This window comes from Triticum aestivum, chromosome 7D (genome assembly GCF_018294505.1).
Source record: "Triticum aestivum cultivar Chinese Spring chromosome 7D, IWGSC CS RefSeq v2.1, whole genome shotgun sequence".
Lineage (NCBI taxonomy): Eukaryota > Viridiplantae > Streptophyta > Magnoliopsida > Poales > Poaceae > Triticum > Triticum aestivum.
In genome coordinates, this window is record NC_057814.1 from 421,018,994 (window position 1) to 421,038,480 (window position 19,487).

The 19,487-nt window shown below is 44.2% G+C and overlaps 2 protein-coding genes across 2 annotated transcripts; one reads left to right on the plus strand and one right to left on the minus strand.

The window, feature by feature from the left end:
* The first annotated feature begins 2,075 nt into the window (after positions 1 to 2,075).
* Positions 2,076 to 3,325, plus strand: LOC123168886 (30S ribosomal protein S31, chloroplastic). Its single transcript, XM_044586747.1, has 3 exons — positions 2,076 to 2,359; positions 2,793 to 2,857; positions 2,929 to 3,325. The coding sequence occupies exons 1-3, from the start codon at positions 2,185 to 2,187 to the stop codon at positions 3,067 to 3,069; spliced, it is 381 nt and encodes a 126-aa protein (XP_044442682.1). The 5' UTR covers positions 2,076 to 2,184; the 3' UTR covers positions 3,070 to 3,325.
* Positions 3,326 to 8,956: 5,631 nt separating this feature from the next.
* Positions 8,957 to 9,819, minus strand: LOC123169066 (uncharacterized). The gene has a single exon (XM_044586912.1). It carries the CDS (start codon positions 9,667 to 9,669, stop codon positions 9,142 to 9,144), a length of 528 nt encoding a protein of 175 aa, XP_044442847.1. The 5' UTR covers positions 9,670 to 9,819; the 3' UTR covers positions 8,957 to 9,141.
* Positions 9,820 to 19,487: the final 9,668 nt, after the last annotated feature.

Consider the following 19,487-nt stretch of genomic DNA (forward strand, 5'->3'; position numbering starts at 1 on the left):
AAGCAGTTGACAAGATTCACCTAATCTATGACCATTCGGTATGTAATCCCTATAACTATTTTGTTAATTCAAGATTCACCACTTTACCCAAGTTTATGTAAAAAGTGCATCCACGATGGTAAATTAATATCATTAGATGCATCATGAGACATGTTTATTCTATTTCTTTTTATTATTAATTTGATATTTTTTCTCAATAAATTTGGTCAAATTCTACATGGTTTGTCTTAAAAAATCTATATGCGCTATATTATGAAATGAAGGGAGTATTTATTTATTTGTTTTCCTTTTAGGGTTTTCCAAATATTTTCTCTTGGCCAAATATCAAGAATTAGCTCTAAGTTACACTCTTTCTTTCTCCAATGTTCACTCTTTCTTTCTATGTGTTTCACTGTTTCTTCTTCTACATTACATGTTTTTTCTAAAATTGACATTATGCATGATGCTCTTAGGCGCCGAAGTTAGCGCCTATTTTCAAAAAAAAAAAACTTAAGAATGAGTACATGCTCCTATCTTTGTCCAATGCACCTTAAACTTCTCAAATTTTATGAAAATATGCGTATCTGCGGAGTAGACTTCCGAATCTCCAAACTTTCATCCAACAATGTTACCATTTGGTGACATACAAAGAAACATAACAAAAACTTATTCCAATATGACTACACTAAAAATTCTTGTGCATTTATAAAATAAATCCACATTTTATTAAGGCTTGTAGATCTACATGTTATAACATACTGCAATGCATGGATATGTTCATAATTTTGTTGAGAACTTTGAGGTGTCTTGAAAGGAGACAAGAACATACACTCTTAAGAACCAAACATAGGTTTTTGCGTGGAAATTTTGGACTATTAACTAGAATAATCTGAAAAGGAAACTATGTGAGTTGTTTGGGCGAACCGGGACTTTTTAAATTATGAGTTATTTAGTAGAAGATATTTATGAGCCAAAAAAACACTAGCCACAAGGTACCTGCTCTCGGAGACACAAATCAGTGCGCTTCCCGCATGATGTGCATGCGGAACAAATCATCTAAGTTTTCGGATTTTATAGGCACACTTTCCTCTTTTGTATTTATAACTTTATTATTTTTGCACACATGGTGCATTGTATACATATTTTTCACAATATGGAATTGGGCAAGAAAATTTCTTAGAAAGCATGGAAAACAACTTTTTAGGCCGCGAACTATTGTATCGGTTCACAATACATTTGTTGCTTATATTCTTGTGGGGCACAATTGTTTTCTTTTTGAGCAAACAAGGAAAATAGTAAATCCTATTCCCCTCTTATTACGGTGAATACTGAGGCTACACATACTATGGCATGGACGCAGCCCAATATGCAGTATTCCCTTTTTTTCTTGTCTTCTCATATATTTTCATTACTATTTTGATTTATTTTATTTGCAGGTTTACTTACTTTGAATTTGGGGTTTTCTATTTTCCTTTATTTGTAGTTTCCTTCTTTTTTATTTTTTCTAATACATTATTGTTTTGCTTGTTTAGTTTTACTTATTTATGATTCATGTTTTTATTGTTTTCATCAATTTTATTGTCAATGCTGAACTTTTCGTTTTGGATACACAAATCTTTATTTTAAAAATCATGATTTTTTTTAATGAAGAGACATTTTTTGAATACATGCAATTCTGTTGGAAAGCATTGAAAGTAATACATATTTTTGTGTCGGGCTACACGAACGTTTTTCACAAATCGCGTGAACATATGAACATTTATTCAGTACATGTGAACAGTTCTACCAAACTCTATATAAAAATACGACCTATTTTTCTAGGCATATGTAATTATTTTTTTAGTAAATTTCTTATGTATATACAGTTAAATGTGAGTTTTGAATCATGTTGATGTCTTTACCCTAATGAAAGAATATCTATTTAACAAAGTATAACATTTTTAGGGCAATTAAAATTTCTGATAGACTTAGGTTAGTTAACATTTTCTTTGAGAAATTTAGGGTAATTAGCAAAGTATAGGAAAAAAACTAAAACACGTCAAATGGGCCATATATGATTTCGTTTGAAGAAAATGGCCTAGCACTAGAAAAGGCCCAGCCGTGACCTTCCGTTTCGTTTATCTCTCCTTATCCCATCCAATCCATAATCTCCCACACTTCACAAATCCCCACCAATCGAACACACACTCCTCCCGGCTCCCTCCAATGGCGCTCCTCGCTGTCCAGGGCATGGCCATGTCCACGGCCGCCTTCCCCTCGCACCACCACGGCGCCGTAGCCTCCTCCTCCTTCGGGCTCTCAGCCGCCGTATCTTTCTCCCGCTCCCGCACCAGCCTCGTCGCCACCGCGGTCTTGGCTCCTCTCACATCAGTTCTTGATGGTAAATTAACTCGTCCTTTATCTCTTACTTACGGAGGCTGAATTTGTTTCGGTAGTTTGTTCTAATATTGGACAGTTCGTTAGGGGAATTCTTCTCCCGACTGACCAAGTAGAAATCCAAGAAGTTAGTTGGGAATGCCATGGATATTAGTGTGTGAAACACGGAGGGAGCTGAATTTTGCTTAGAAAGAAGGAAATCCACTTTGAGTTTGGAATGTTCACAAGAATCAGCAAAAACCCGAGATTGGTAGTGTAGTTTAGTTAGTGTGAGTAGGCTGTGTGTCAGTTAGCACACAGTTCAGTGGATATATGTGTGGATTCACTAAACAATAAACAAACTTTTCATAAAAAGAATGATGGCATATGTTGAATATGGGGTGACTGTTTGAACTTTGAACCAATTGTGACCTCAAAATTGTCTCTGCCGTGACCAGTCTACTGTGGAAGAGGGGACAGAAAGACGAAGAGAGGCAAAAGGTTCAGCCACTCATATGGGAATGTGAGTTCTCTAGCACAATCTCAAACTGATGTGTTTGTTGTGATTCTTATCTCGCTGTATCGTCATGTTAGGCACGGCCCCGTAACAAGAAGAAGGGAACAGGCCCAGCACGGCTTTACGCCCCTCCAGCGCCTCCTAGGAAGGATCAGTTTGAGGATGGGGAGATCATCGCAATTGAGATTGATGATGACATCATGGAAAGGATGGATTAGGATGTCTGAATTTTCCCTTTATTTCATGATTTCCTGTCCTTTCTGAAATACAATGCCCTCGGAGTAATTATTTTGCCATTATCCTATGTGAAGTGCAATTTCTTAGAAGTAATTATTTGGTCTTTCGGGACAAAACACAGATGCATATGTGCTTTCGATTGCTTAGGCTGTATGCATAGGGAACCTGGTACCTATGTTGTCTAGCTCTACCGATGAGCCGGGGCCAGTGCTTCTAAAATATGTCTGTTTTTTCTCACCTTCTCTGTTACATTCTCCTGAATTAAGTTTTAGTTATTCCAGCTGAGTTTTTTTGGGACGAAAATAATTAAATATCTGTAGGTTCTTATCCAAGTTGTTAGTCTTTTTTTAATGGACATCTAAGTTATTTGCTTCGGTCTGCACTTTTGCACGTGTTGTGGTTGTCCTGCATTGCCAAGCAAGCATATGATGACTGAAGTGGATGATAAAAGTGTCAGTAGTGTTGTGTATCTCTTGTCTATGGTATATTTTGTAGCAAAGAACTTGCCTGCCTGTTTTACAAGTTGCGTCCTTTTTTTTTCATTCAAACAATGTTGTGACTCTTTTGAAAGGATTACAAATTATTACCTGCCCAAAACTGCGAAATAGGACCCCCAAAATCGTTCAAAACAAGAGCGTGTAGCTCTGGAATCAAGATCAAAGTTCTTCACGTCTACTTTCTTGGCAGCATTATCCGTCACAAAACAATAGGTTGAAGAGAAAATAAGAGTGAATGATCTGAATCTTCTTTTCTGGACTGCACAAGGTGGCATGTACAGCATCCTACATTCCTACTGTCGGATGCACCTTGAACAATCTGTTTTTTTCTCGCGAATACGCAAAGCTTGCGTATCATTTCGTTGATAGAAGAATTAGAATGAGTACACAGGGATACAACATATGACACGAACGCAGGCAGACGTGTACATGGTGGCCGGAGCAGAGAGACAAGGGATGGTCAACCCGTACAGAGGATTCAACACTGCTAAACCTACCAAACCCAAGCCAAGGGCGGCGATGTAAGCTACGTACTTGGGATATCTCTAGGATCTAACGGGAAGGAAATAGCAAAATCAGTTAATGGCCTGTTAGACTTAGAAGCTGAGAGGACATTAGAAATGATTCGTAATATTGCAGCGGTGAGGCCTATGAATGATGTTGAGATTAATAATTTGGGGATCACAACTCTTGAGAGTTTATGTGAGGATCTCATACCCTCTCCGGAGGGTGATGCTGAGGTAGAGGAAACAGAGTCAGAGGGGTATGTGGCTCCTATGTCGTTGGAACGCATGCCATTGACTGCTCCCGGTCAAGTTGACGTGGTGGAGGTGCACGATAAACCAAAACGATCCTGGAAGAGGAAGGTTTATACTATGTCAACAGTTCGCCGAAGTGCGAGAATCAAATTCAAGAAAAATTCCATGATGATAAATGAAAAGACTCTTTTGAAATAGTAGAGGTCTAGTAGACTCGGCTAAAAAAAGGTTCCTTGCAGAAGCGTCACTAGAGCACAATCTAGACTTTATTGCCCTACTAGAAACGGGTAGGGATAACTTCACATCACAATTTCTTGGTACTTTATCTGGTGGCATAGATTTTGACTGGCACTGTCTCCCTCTAAGGGGACGATCCGGAGGGATTTTACTTGGGGGTTAAATGTGAAACGTTAGAGGCGATGGACGTTGTCCACGGAGATTATGCCGTGAAGTTTCGTGTTAAGTCAAAACTTGAAGGGTTTAGGTGGGCCTTCGTGGCTGTATATGGTGTAGCTCAACCGGAGCTCAAACTAGATTTCCTCGCTGATCTTATGAGAATATGTGGGGATGAAAGGTTACCAATACTAGTGGGAGGAGATTTTAATATCATAAGGAGAAAAGAAGAGAAGAATAATGACAACTTCAATGGAAGGTGGTCATTCATGTTTAATACGATTATTGAGAATCGTAATATGAGGGAGATCAGATTATCAGGTAGACAATTCACTTGGGCGAAGCGTTACCGAATCCCACATATGAAAAGTTAGACAGTGTGCTCACCAGTGTTGGTTGGGAACAAAAATTCCCCCTTGTCACGGTGCAGGCATTACAAAGGGCTATCTCTGATCAAACCCTTTTACTGGTTGACTCGGGAGAAGCGACTCATAGGGGTAACAAGAACACCTTCTCTTTTGAACTAAGTTGGTTTGAGAAAGAGGGATTCCTAGATATGGTTGTTAGGGAATGGGCTAAGGATTGCGGTGGGCGCTCGAGTGTCGAAAGGTGGCAAAATAAAATTAGGCATTTGAGACAATTTCGGAGGGGTTGGGCCAGAAATGAAAGCGGGATGTATAAACAAGAAAAAGAAAGACTTATCCATATGATCGAAGCGTTAGATATAAAAAAGGAATCTCATGTGTTATGCGCGACTGAACAGGCTGCTAAAACTGAGGCTGAGCAGAAACTTCGTGTTCTTCTTAGAGAAGAAGAAATGAAATGGGCACTGAGGGCTAAGGTTCTGAGAGTCGTCCAAGGGGATGGCAATACTCAGTTCTTCCACATGATTGCGAATGACAAACATAAAAAAATAAAATCATCCAACTTGAACAGGATGAAGGTACAATGGTGGGACACGAAAATCTTAAGTTCTACATCTCAAATTACTATAAACAACTTTTCGGGCCACTTGAGGATAGTTTCGTGTCCCTTGACGAGCTTGCAGTCGGGGATATTCCCCAGTCCCAGGACAAACGAAAATGAGATTTTGTCTACGCAATTTACAAAAAAAGAGGCGTTCGAAGCAGTATCACAGATAAAACATAATAAGGCACATTCCTGGCAGAAATCTACGAGAAATGCTGGCACATCATAAAGGGTGATCTTATTCCGATGTTCCATGAATTCTTTAATGGCCACCTACAACTTTTCCACCTTAACTTTGGAACGCTAACGTTGTTACCAAAGAAGGAGGAGGCAGTGCGTATTGAGCAGTTTAGGCCTATATGTCTTTTAAATGTGAGTTTCAAAATCTTTACAAAAGTTGGCACGAATAAATTGACACGGATTGCCCATTCGATGGTACAACCGAGTCAGACGACATTCATGCAAGGAAGACATATCCTTGAAGGGGTTGTTGTCTTACACGGAACTCTACATGAAATCAATTTGAACAAACTAGATGGCGTGATCTTGAAGGTGGATTTTGAGAAAGCGTACGATAAGATCAAATGGCCATTCCTCCAACAGGCAATGCACATGAAGGGGTTCAATGAAATCTGGAGGAAACAGGTGGATTCCTTTATTCAAAAGGGTAGCGTGGGGATTAAGGTGAATGATGACACGGGTCATTATTTTCAGACTCAGAAGGGCTTAAGGCAAGGGGATTCGATGTCCCCTATACTGTTCAACATAGTGATAGATATGTTGGCAGTACTTATAGGTAGGGCCAAGAAGAATGGCCAAGTGGGGGGACTAGTCCCTCATCTTGTTGATGGGGGGGGGGGGGTCTCCATACTACAATACGCTGATGACACTATAATATTCATGGAACATGATATCACAAAGGCTAGAAATATGAAGTTAGTACTTCGCCTTTTCGAACAATTGTCGGGGTTAAAAATAAATTTTAATAAGAGTGAATTGTTCTGCTTTGGAAGAACCAAAGAGGAACAAGATGCGTATAGACAATTGTCCTATTGTGAAACGGGATCCTTGCCTTTCAGCTACCTCAGCATCCCAATTCACCATCGCAAACTAACAAATAAAGAATGAAAATGTATTGAGGATTGATTTGAAAAAAAAGCTAAGCTGCTGGAAGGGCAAGCTTATGTCTTATGGAGGACGACTGGTGTTAATAAACTCAGTACTAACTAGTATGTCGATGTTCCTATTATCTTTCTTCGAAGTACCTATATGGGTGCAGAAAAGGTTAGATTCTTATCGATCCCGTTTCTTCTGGCAAAGCAATGAAGTAAAGACGAAATACAGACTTAGCAGGTGGGATATTATCTGTAGACCCAAAGATCAAGGGTGGCTTGGGATTGAGAACTTGGAGATAAAAAAACAAGTGCTTATTAAGTAAATGGCTATTTAGGTTATCGGTTGAGACTAGCGGTATGTGGGTAAAGATCCTACGTAACAAATATCTAGTATCAAAGTCTCTAGGCCAGGTTACCGTGAGACATAACGACTCGCCATTCTGGAAGGGGCTAATGCAAACAAAGGATGCCTTTTTTCGCAGAGCAAATTTTTTGGTTGGAAATGGTATTACAACCAGATTTTAGGAAGATATATGGTTAGGGGAGACGCCTTTAGCCTTGCAATATCCCGCTCAGTATAATATTGTACAGCGTAAGGAGGTTTACATTGCTACAATATTAGTCACCTCCCTTGAACATCCAGTTCAGGAGATCCCTACTGGCGGAGAGATGGAACTCCTGGCTACATCTTGTGCGAAGGTTGATGGATGTTCAACTTCTTATCAGCCTGACTTGTTTCATCGAAAATTAACTAGGAACGGGGTTTTCACAGTAAAATCTATGTACTTGGATCTGACTGGCCCAATCCCGAGATCAATTCATATTTGGAAAATTAAAGTTTCGTTGAGAATCAAGATATTCATGTGGTTTCTTCACAAACAAGCGATACTCACCAAAGATAATCTGTTTAAGCACAGTTGGGTATACAGTTCACGTTGTTGTTTCTGTGATAATGATGAAACAATACAACATCTTTTCATTGATTGCCCTCTCGCTAAGCTTCTTTGGTGTACGATTCATATAGCCTTTAACATAAACCCTCCAGTTAGCATCAACATGTTATTTGGGACATAGTTTCCTGGAGTGGAGCCAGTTACTGTTGGACGTATTCAAATAGGAATATGTGCACTTCTTTGGACTATATGGAATTGCAAGAATGATTTGATCTTTAACATATAGAATCTTTTGAATTTCTTGCAGGTTATCTACAGAGTGTCCGCTTGGATTCGTACGTGGTCGTTACTCACTCATACGGACTGCAGGGCGCTTTTGATTACTGGGTGCAACCGATGAAACACGGTAGCACGAGCTATCTACAACCGGTTTGGATGGCGGTCCACTAATATGATAGATGTTTAATCGTCTTGTCTTGTTCATTGTCGGTTGTGGTGTTGTTTATTTATTTTACTTTTTGTGCTCCTTCGACGAGCTGTACTGCACCGTGAACCTTGGTTTGCTAGACTTTTAATAAAATGACCGTATGCATCGTTCTGATGCAGAGGTCGTGGGTCTTTCCTCCTTAAAAGAATGCACTTCCTCCGTCCGGAATTAGTTGACGTTCAAACGAATGTATCTAGACATAGGAAGTACATCGTAACTCTTGTAGTTCACGAATATATATGGAAAACCATGTCGATAAATTTGAGCTTGTTTTCTCCATTGCACCTGTGATGCACGAATTGCTGGTGCTCTACCTAATTCCATCTCAATACCAAGTTAACATTTTGGGAATCAAATAGGACCCAGAAGTTATGACATAAATCTGGCAAATTACTTTGCACACGGCCGTCACCTTTGGCGCTGACAGGCTCCAAGGCAGTCTTTCTCGCGATCCTTTCCCTCCTCGCATCCATGGCCTGAAGACAAGATTCAGGCCATGGATGGGAGGAGAGCTGCGCTTGCCGATGGCTCATCTGATTTGCTTACGTATCTTGGAACTGACAGAGAAGAAAATTGAACACGGTGACCCCGTGAGTATGCGCGTAACGGATTACCACATGGGAGTGACAAAAACAGATGCCCACCTGACCTCACTAGTGATGTCAACGAGAAAGCATCCTCCTCAACCACCGTGCTTCCAAGTTCCAATTTGTCGCAAGAGCTATACTTTGCCGTGTAAAAAAAAAACGGCCACAAGCTATTTTGCCATGGCCGCACTTCATTAGTTGTCACCTGTAAATTCTTACACGAACACTGTATGTACAGCAGCACAGAAGAACTCACTGCAGAGTGCATATTCTGCAGTATACAGGTATCTTACAGGCTTGTGATGGTCTGATACCTAAGTAACTACTACTACCCCATGCACATACGAGCTACAACTACAAGACGACATCGAATTGCACCATGGGGGTCGCCGTCTTGCTGCCGATGAACCGCTCCGACTGTGCCCTGCGCAGCGCGCTCGGGCCGGGGACGACCGGGGACGATCCCGCCTCCGGGCTGCCGCCGCTCTCCTCCGGGATGGACGTCAGCGCCCCGGACCACGGCGACCCCGTGCCGCTGTAGCCGCCGTGGCCGTACCCCTCGTACGCCCGGTAGCGGTCGTGTCTCGCCCCGCGCGCCGACGCCAGCCGCAGCACCTTGGAGAAGAGCCTCCGGAGCAGGGCGGGGAGCCGCCTCGCGCGCTTCCTGCGGCCGGCTGGCTGAACGGCCGGGCTGGCGGCGGGGAGGTGCGGCATGGAGAGCGAGCGGCCGGCGAGCACGGCGGCGTCGAGCTGGCGCTTGAAGGCGGTGAGCTCGTACGAGTCGTAGAGCGCGCTGCCGCAGTCCCACAGCACGAGCGCGGCACCAGCAGCACCACCACTGTCATCTGCAGGCTCGTGATCGGCTTGGATGTGCCTCGCCATCTTTATAGCTTTCCCTTTTTTGCTTCGATCAGAGCAGCAAGAAATGGATGAGAGAGGGAAGGAGAGAGGGGCTGGCTCGCTTTACAAGTGGGTGGAGGTGGCATGAACGCGCGGCGCGCAGCGTGTGATAAAGGGGGCGGACGAGCTCGCTCACGGCTCACACGACACGATCGACCTCCGTCTCCACTTGCGGCCGATCGACGTGAGTGAAAAAGGAGATGGTGATCCAAAGGTGGATTTGGGAGTGGGACGCACTCTTTGTGGGGGATTGATGATTAGGTGTAAACGCATACGCTTATCTGTCGCACAGTAAGCAATTTTTATTTTTTTTGCGAATGAAGCACTTAATTTACTTGAGTGGCTTGACCATTAAACTTTGGATCATAATTTCCATGGAAGACCTGACGATCGAGGCGTACGTGGATATATCATATATGGACGCTTGTTTTGTTTATTGTTAGAAGGAGATCATGTCCACGTCTGTATTGATCAGAGCCCAACTACTGCCTCAAGACCATTTTGAACTTCAAACTTGCATGTCTTTCAGAGAGCAACAGCGGATAAAAATATTCCATACAAATGTATTTTTTCTCAACGCATTCAAACATTATTGGAGGAGCGCAAGCGGAATCAGACAAAGATGGATCAGAGATCTTATCATCCATGTAACGGATGAATTATTCCACTCTAGGGAGTCAGGGTAACGATGTCGACGAACCCCCCAAGTCATAAGAGCGATTCCGGCGCTTGTCCTGGATAGATCGAATAGCTTGCTTGGTAACGGACCAAACCTGCATAAACAAAAACACCCACCAAGATGAGGAAGACATCGTTGTTTATGTTTTTCCGCCGGTCCTCACCTCAGGTGACCTCTCCAATTCGGTCTTGTAAGACCGATGTATTTCCGTTCTCAGTAATGGAAATGGGATAACCCGGTTCAAAAAAAAAGACCTCTCTAGTGCCAGGAGGCAGGGGAAAGCCTGATCAATGCTTGGAGAGTAGGATTAAGGGGTTTTCACCGTTATGTTTATATGTGCACTTTAGCTATATGTAAGTTGCATGTTTTTTAAATTTGGGTAAGTCCTTCTAACCATTCATTCTTTTGTTAAGATTTGTGCTATTTTTTCTCTTGCGTTGTCTCGTGGCTTCTTAGGCTGAATTTCTAACTTGGCCCTGTTCCGGGTCAATCAATTTTGTCAAGGTCTTCTTAGAAAACTTCAATATTTTAATTTGTTTTAGTTTTTTTATTTCAATTTTTTTCTTCTTTTAAGGGTAATACCAAGGCATTTGTTCTTAAAGTTTTTCTTACAGGTGTGCCTTTTTATGTTGTTATTGTGTTCGGGCTGTAGGCTACTTCAGCCTAATTGATGTTTTGGGCCTTCTGGTCATTTATGAGCAAATGCATGAGTTGGGCTATGTGAGGGAAATCGGTTGAATGCAAATTTTGGCCAGTTGATTTCTATTGTATATGGTTGTTTTGTGTCCGTTTGATCAGATTTCAAAGATCGATGAATAATCGACTAGCCCAAACTCTAAATTCAGGCATCTGTTCCATACTCGGTCCCTTAGATATGCATACCACCATCGTCTCAGTGGAGAGGCATAAATTAATTGTCATCTGGCTTTAACTATCCCCACCATAGCACAACCTTTGTTGTTGAAATCATAGAGCTACCGTTATTTGGACCCTATCCATTCAACTATTACACCCCTCTTAACTTTGGCAGTACTGTCTACTATATTGTATTTCAGGTTTCATTGTGCTCTTGGTCTTCTTCTCTAGATCCATAAAAGCAACAGTTCAGCTTCTTGCCTTGCAAGAGGTGGCGGTAGTGGTCGGAAGTTCTCACCTATTAAGGTGTTTCGCTGATGCGACTCTTCAAAATCTTTCGGGTTTGTGCACGACTGATGTATTGTAAGAAACCCAAAGGGTATACGCCTATAACCATTAAATAGACCAGAAAACAATACACATATAAGCATACAGATCGAAATGACAAGTGAATATGATCCTCTCATGTTCTTCCAGATGGATGAAAATTTGAGAGAATCAAGAATACCCATCAAGGTAAAAAAGTGAGAGTACTTGGAAAGCCTCTCAAACATTTGACCGAGCAGTGAAAGTGTGCAATGATCCTTGCGCATCTCTCTGTTAGATTTCATGTAATCAATACATATTCTATATCTAGTAATTATTCTAGTCAATATTGGTTCATTGTGTTTATTAGGAATAGTTGTAAAAACCTCCATTCTTAGAAACGCAATAAACTGGGCTTACCCATTTGCAATAGGACAAGGGAGAATAGTTACTGCCTCAAGTAGCCTAATTACCTATTTTTCTCAACACTTCTTTCATTCTAGGACTCAGATGATGCTAATGCTTTATCATGAGCTTCACTCCTTTTAGAAAAAAAAATATGGGCACACAATGAGGGGGTCTATACCTTATTAGGTTAATCATGGAGTATTCAAATGCATGTCGATCCTCAATATATTCATAAGTTGACCCTACTCATGTGCTAAAAGTTAAGCAATTAGAATCACACATTATTTTTAAGTTTCATAGAGAACCATATTTGAGTTCTTCTAACAACGGTTTAAGATCCATTGTGTGGTTTTTCATCATCCCTCAGTCCCCAAGTCTCACACATGCTTGCACTAATGAAGCTTTATTAAGTAGTTCATTAAATCCACCTTTTTCCACATCCTTGAGGCATTCTTCATTTCCTAGAAGACTCCTTTCAAGGTTGTCGGATGGAACACCAAGATGATTAAGGTGTACTATTGTATCTCTTTCTCTAGGAACCCAACAAAAATGGTTTATTATTGAACTTCGAGACCGGAAAATTCCGCATTGTCTTGTCTGAATAGGGGTGTAATACTCTCATGTCTGCAATCAATAATTGCTTATGTAGTGTTCAAAGATAGTCTCACAAAAATAATTGTGCAAAACAGATGTTTAGGCATTTCGATAACAAAAAAGCACGGGATAAATAAAACCTCCAACCAAGAGATGAACACACAAAAGAATGCCATCATGAATTTCATGGAGATATTAGTTGATCTTATCTCATAATGGTACATACCCTTATCAATCTCTTCGAAGTTTGAGTAGGATATCACACTTATACTCGAGCCAAGATTAAAAATACCATAATAAGATGTATCATTGAAAGAACCAATGAATAGCCGACTTACTCAAGGGTTTACCTTTGGATTTATTTTCCCCTAGAGCATGCTTATTTATCCAAGGTAATGACCTTGTATTCTCCCAACTCGGATGACAAAAGTTCTTTAATCACATTAATACATGGACTGATCATCCCATCATTCACTTCCACCTTCTTGGTTTTCCTAGTCATGTTTGGTTTTCTGACTTATATGAACCAAATGTGCCGGTACAATAGAAGATCTATGTACTTTTGATAGGTACAAAAATAGGACCGTCTTTTGATGAGATGAGATCGATATTGTTGGAGGACACTTTGACGACATGAGTGCGTTGAATACTGATGGTGCACTTGAGCAATTGCTAAACCAATTCAAGTATGGTTACTGACAATGCTAGAAACATGTTAATATGATCATAAGATCAGTCAAATAACAAAACAGTAAGATATGCAATCTAAATTAAGGATTTAAGATGAAGTAATTGTTTGAGAAAGTGGGGTTAGTAAATGAGGTCTCATCGACTCTCATGCCCATGGCTAAGAGTAGCAAACATTAACACTCAAGCAAACAATACCCAAACCCTAGTCACCCTAAGGGGGTATTTAAGGAGGGACAAGAGTGGAGAGGGTTCAGCCAACCAAACGATGGGGGCAGGGGGTCTGAATCCCTCCCTAGGTCGGTTTTCTACCTAAGTGTGAACTCTAAAGTCTTTTTGTTTGAAATGATTGAAGCTATTGACTAAGGGAGTTAAATAGGCACTGCAAATATTTATCTTGTTTTAGCAAATATAGGAATGTGAATATTAATTAGGTTATCGAGAAATGCAACTACGGTGATACAACCTATATGATAAGACAAAGCAAGCTACACAAGGTGGAGGTAGGGGAACGAAATAACCACAAGTCAAATGAAGATTTATCTCAAAGTCGTAAAGCTCCCCGCCATATCCACTGGTGCCCCCAATCGTTACACATTGCAGGATCTCGATTGGCCCACATACCAACTAGTCTTTCCTGCACACTTTGTGCTCACCTGTGTGCACCCGGGACCAACTTCCCAGTCGACCACCCATCCTCAAATCACTCCATGCCAAGCATGCTTATCTTGGAGGTTCTTTGGAGATGAGCTTTTGAAAAAGAAGGTGCAACTGGTTGATATGAGTAGTCTATCATTCCTACTAAGCTAGGATGTCACAAAAGTTCACATTCTCGGGGGAGTGCTGTCGTGGTTCTAAGTCTGACAGTAGAACGGGGGGTAGGGATGTAGAGGCAAGGTCCTAGCTATGGAGAAGCTGTACGCACGAGTTTTACGAGTTCAGGCCCTTCTCAGAGGAAGTAACAGCCCTACGTCTCGGAGCCCGGAGGCGGTCGACTGGATTATATGCGTGTGTGTGTGTTACAGGGGGTGCGAACCCTTGTCCCAGAGGAGGGGGGTGGCTTATATAGAGTGCGCCAGGACCCCAGCTCCCCTCCGTTACACAGGGTTCAATGTTCATAAAGAGGGAGCATTACAGGTAACGTCTGCAGTAAAGTAATATAAATGACTATTAAGTCTAAGAGTAAATGCCCGACCGTTGCTGCGCGGAGTGGCTTTAGGTGTTCTGCACGTCGAGTGGTTTAGTGGTCGAGTGACCTAAATAGAGGGGGGGGGTCTCCGAGTGAATGGTAGGTCGAGTGGATTGCACTCGACACCTTCGTTGGATCCCCTCTATTTACTCCTGAACCTCTTTGCTTCTAGGACAAGGACCTTAGGTAGGAGGTATAGGTCAGGCCTATTACCCTACCCCAGGTCTATGTCCTCATCATTAGCCCCCGAATGGATTGAGGTCTGAGTGAAAAGAAGGTTGAAGTTGACCTTGCTTTGACTCTTGCTTTCAGCTCCAAATGGAGGCCAGTTGTTGGAACTTCGGCTTCGTTTCAGTCGCCTTGATCAATTCAGAAATGACCGACTAGTTTTATAACGTCATCCGTCGAGTGTTATCTTTGACATGAAATCATTGGCGTGATCGGTTGCAGAGGATCCCGGATTTCGCGAGATTCGAAATTTTGGTGGGAGCGCGCCGTGGTAAGCGGAGTAGATAAGTAGGACGTTTCGATTTCTGTGCCACCTTTTTCGCCACGTATCCCGTGTTCGACTGTTTAAGGGATTTGACAGGATCATCCGGACCCACGCGTCAGCCACTCGGAAGTAGGCCTTTAAAAAGGGCAAGGCCGAGGCATCCGCACTGTGCGTGCCCATTCTCCTTCTTCCTCTTGCTCCTTTGCCTCGTTCGGCTTCTCCACTCTCGACGCCGCCGCTCCGCCGCCATGGGGAAGGAGAAGACGGCGGTGCTGGAACGCGCGAAGAAGGCGACGGGGGCGGCGAAAAGCAAGAAGATGAATCGGGGATCTTCATCGCGCTCGGGGCTGCCATCGGGTTGGATCCAGGGAGATTGGATCCGATCCTCACTTCGGCAGGAAGACTTGGACGATATGGCTGAGTTAGGGCTGATCGTCCATGAGTCTGCGCGGCTGCCGGAGGGGGAAACGGAGCCACAGCCGCGACCGGGTGAGTGTGTTCTGCTCGCCACTCATGTCGACCGCGGCTTCTCGCTTCCTCCACACCCCTTCTTTCGAGGTTTCTTGAATTTCTTCGGGGCTCAACTCCATCACTTCACTCCCAACACCATCACATATCTCGCCGCATTTGTGTCCATGTGCGAGAATTTCCTAGGGTGTCGACCACACTGGGGTCTTTTCAAGCACATTTTCACTATCCGCTCCCAAACAGTGAAGATAGCGAACTCGAACGACGAAAAAACCCATGTTATCCAGATGTGTGGGGGTCTGGGTATTCAGAAGAGGAAGAGGATTTCCTTCCCTTCGATGACTCTTCCTGAGTCGGTCAGGGGCTGGCAGTCGACCTGGTTCTATTGCCAGGATATCGTGACCCCAGGCCAGTCGACTGGACTTCCCCCTTTATCTTTTGATCGTGTTCAAACTCCATATTCGTTGAAAGTGACCGCCGCAGAGAAGGCGGAGACGGGCATGTTGGTCGAGAGGGTAGTTCAACTGATCAACCAAGGTGTCACCGGCATGGATCTGCTGGAGGTGTTCCTCAGTCGGCGCATTCAGCCACTCCAAGCTCGTGATCATTCCATGTGGATGTATTCCGGGGCTGGTGATACCGCTCGGGTTCATCCGGAGGAGGTGGAGGCCAAAACAGTGGCCGAGTGGCTGAGGGGCATCACCGGGAACAAGGACAACCCCAGGGGCGCCAGGAGAGTCAAACCTTTCAGCGACAGCAACCAGCCAGACAAGGATTGGCCATTACAACTGATTGAATTTGGATGTGTTTTCTGACTGTTTGTTGATCCGACTGATTTCCACTCGGCTCCTTGTTTTGTAGATTTATACAGAGATGTACTCAATGCCCAATGGCGAACAAGCTCTGGAGCAGGACCATGAAGGCGAGGACAGCGCGGAGGAGAGCGGCGAGTGGGAGTCACCAGCCGACGATGATGAAGATGAGAGCGATGAGTCGGACGACGAGGAGGTAGCCGACTCACCACCTTGTTCCGAACGCCGATCCAAGTAGCATCATGATCCCGCGGGCAGGCGCGGCAAGGCTGTGGCCTCGAGCGCTCCATCTCAAAAGCGCGCTCGGTCTTCGACTCCAGAATTGGCTGAGAAGGTCACCAAGCAGCCCAAGATCAATCCTTCGAAGGCTCGGAAGACCTTGCCTAGAATCAAGATGGACGTTCCTGTTGCTTCTGGGTAAATGTTCTCCCTGTATTTTCTTGTTCTGACCGATTCTCTTGTACTGACCGAGTGGATGATGAACCTTTACAGCCCGGCCTCGGCTGCGACTGATATGGATATCGAGAAGACCCCATACGACGAGGAAACCGACGACGCAGCTACCTCCAAAGCCAGTAAGTCTGCCCGACTCGAGTTTATTTGGACGACTGGATTGTTTGTCAGCTATCTCTTTGACTTTCTCTGTTTGTTGCAGCACCACGGGACGTTGTTGTGCTCCCGGACGATGAAGAAGAAGTACCGCTGAGGGGAAGGAGGAGGAGGGACAAGGAACTGAGCGGGAAAGCGTCTGAGGCCCAGGTTCCTCAGTCGACTGAGATGCCTGGGACGGCAGTCGAGCGATCGACAGATCCGGCACGTACTAGTGTCACTTTCGCTATCCCGCTGTCGACTGATTACCCATCAGGACCAGCTGCTCAGACTTCTGCTGCACCAATACAACTCCACGCATCAGACCCAGCGGTTGTTCCGACTGCTCTGCCTTCATCGCTTTTCACTGCGTATCAAATCCCGGACGACCCACCGTCTGCCGCCAAGGAAGCTCTTCTTCAGTTGAACCTTGTGATGGGCAAATGAAAGTGGTGCATGAGGCCAGTCAGATGGCCTTCAACGCCGGAGCAGCTCTGCAGACCAATGTCCAGGTTAGTTGATTTCCGATTGATCATATTTCTCGTCCGATCACCCACTGGGGTGTGACTGTTTTGAAGTTGCACAAGTCAATTTGAGTCGTCTTGGATTGAATCTTTGAACTAGTGGGGGCACTCTTAGTGCACCCACTGGGTGTAGTCCCCGAGACCATAGTTGACTGCGGGCAGTCGACTGTGGTCTGAGAATCTGAATTTTGTCACTCGGTCTGGACTGGCCAGGTCGAATGACACCAGAGCCAGTGGGGGCACGCTAAGTGCACCCACTGGGTGTAGTCCCCAAGACCGTGGTTGACTGCGAGCAGTCGACTATGGTCTGAGAACTGCTCTTTTTTTTACTCTCGCACTGGGCAGACCATGTCGAGTGTTTATTCAAACTAGTGGGGGCACGCCAAGTGCACCCACTGGGTGTAGTCCCCGAGACTGCCGTTGAATGTTTGATTCGGCGGTAGTCTTAGAGTAGTTATCACTATGATGTCTTTTTATCTCGGTCAACTGATATGGCTTATACTGCAGAAATCTTGTGATCTTGGGGCTCAGCTTTCCGCAATGAACAAGCAGCAAATCAGCCTCAACCTTGATCTGGAATTGGCCCAGAAGAATCTCAAGACTGCTCGTGATGAAGTAGCTGCCATGGGAGGTAACCAATCGTCAACTGTCTTTCTCACTGCCGGCCCTTTCCTTTCCATTTTTTGAACCGAGTGACTCCACTCGAGTAGATGTATGTAGTGAAAACCGTCAACTCCAGGCTCGTCTGAAGAATGTTATTTCTTTAGAGAAAATGAAGCAGGCTTTGGAGAAGAAGGATCTGGATCTTGCTGCTGCTCAGAAGGAAGCGCGAGAGAAAACGGCGCTTGCTGACAAGAAGCTTGCTTCAGTCGGCAAGTTAGAAGAGGAGAACTCCAAACTGAAGACTGCTGTCTCTGACGCCAATCGGGAGGTCGAGCGACTGAAGAAAGACAAGGACAAGCTGACTGATGAGCTTGGGAGCCTCAAGGCCAAGAAGGGCGAGTTGGAGTCTTATCTGGGCCAGCTTGCTGCAAAGCTGGTCCTAAAACTTGAAGGTACTGATGATTGACTGACTTATTACGGTCGACTGTCAAGCTTGATTATATCGTCGACTCACCATTTACTCGACTGTGTAGAGCTTTGCCAAGACTTTGAAGCAAAAACTGGGCGGGTCGAGACGGGTCTCGATCCCATAAATTGTCCAGTCAAGGATGATGTTGCGATGAACGTGCTGCGGTTGGAATCTCGCATGGACAGCGCGGTTGCTTATCTTGCTCGCCTGAAGGCAGCGATGACTCGGGTTGATACTGAACTCTGGCCTCAGGCGGAACTGTCTCAAGACCTCGAGTCTCTGATGGCTCGACTGAATCAAATACCTGACCGAGTGCAAGAGTGGAAGAAGTCATCTGCTCGCTATGGCGCTGATGTCGCGTTATCCTTGGTCCGAGTGCACTGTAAAGACGTCAAAGAAGACAAGCTGGCGGAGTTCAAGGTCGCTAACACAAAGAGGCACACCTTCCAATCCTTCATGGACACTTTCCTTGACACCGCCACTCGCATTGCAGACAGCATAGATCTTGACAGTTTCTGCGACCCAGCCAGTCCTTCTCCTGACGCGTGACCGAAAAACATTATGCTCCACCTTTATTTGCCTTAGAATGCCGAGTGATTGTGTAATCGTTAAACTTCTTCGGGCTTGATGCTCGAATACTTTTGATCCATCGTCCGGAACTTTAGGATTTATCTGAACTTGGTTTATCTCTGAATATGCTTGTGTTTGCCTTCGAGTGGAATTTTCTTTTCAATTGGAATAATCTTTGTACTTGGGATGCAGCTATTGTACTTACGGTGCATCCCCGAGGAGAAGGTTGCGGTCGACCTGCACCTCGTCGTCCTTGCGGATAGGGATGGAGCGCACGTTGTACTTGTAGCGCAGCTCCGAAGGAGAAGGTTTCAGTCGACCTGTACCTCGTCGTCCTTGCGGATAGGGACGGAGCGCACGTTGTACTTGTGGCGCAGCTCCGAAGGAGAAGGTTTCAGTCGACCTGCACCTCGCCGTCCTTGCGGACTGGGATGGAGCGTACGTTGTACTTGTGATGCAGCTCCGAAGGAGAAGGTTTCAAACTTAGGTGACTACTGGACTGCAGCTAAGCCCCCGAGTGGGAGGGTTGCTCACCACTCGGTAGGATTTTTCAAA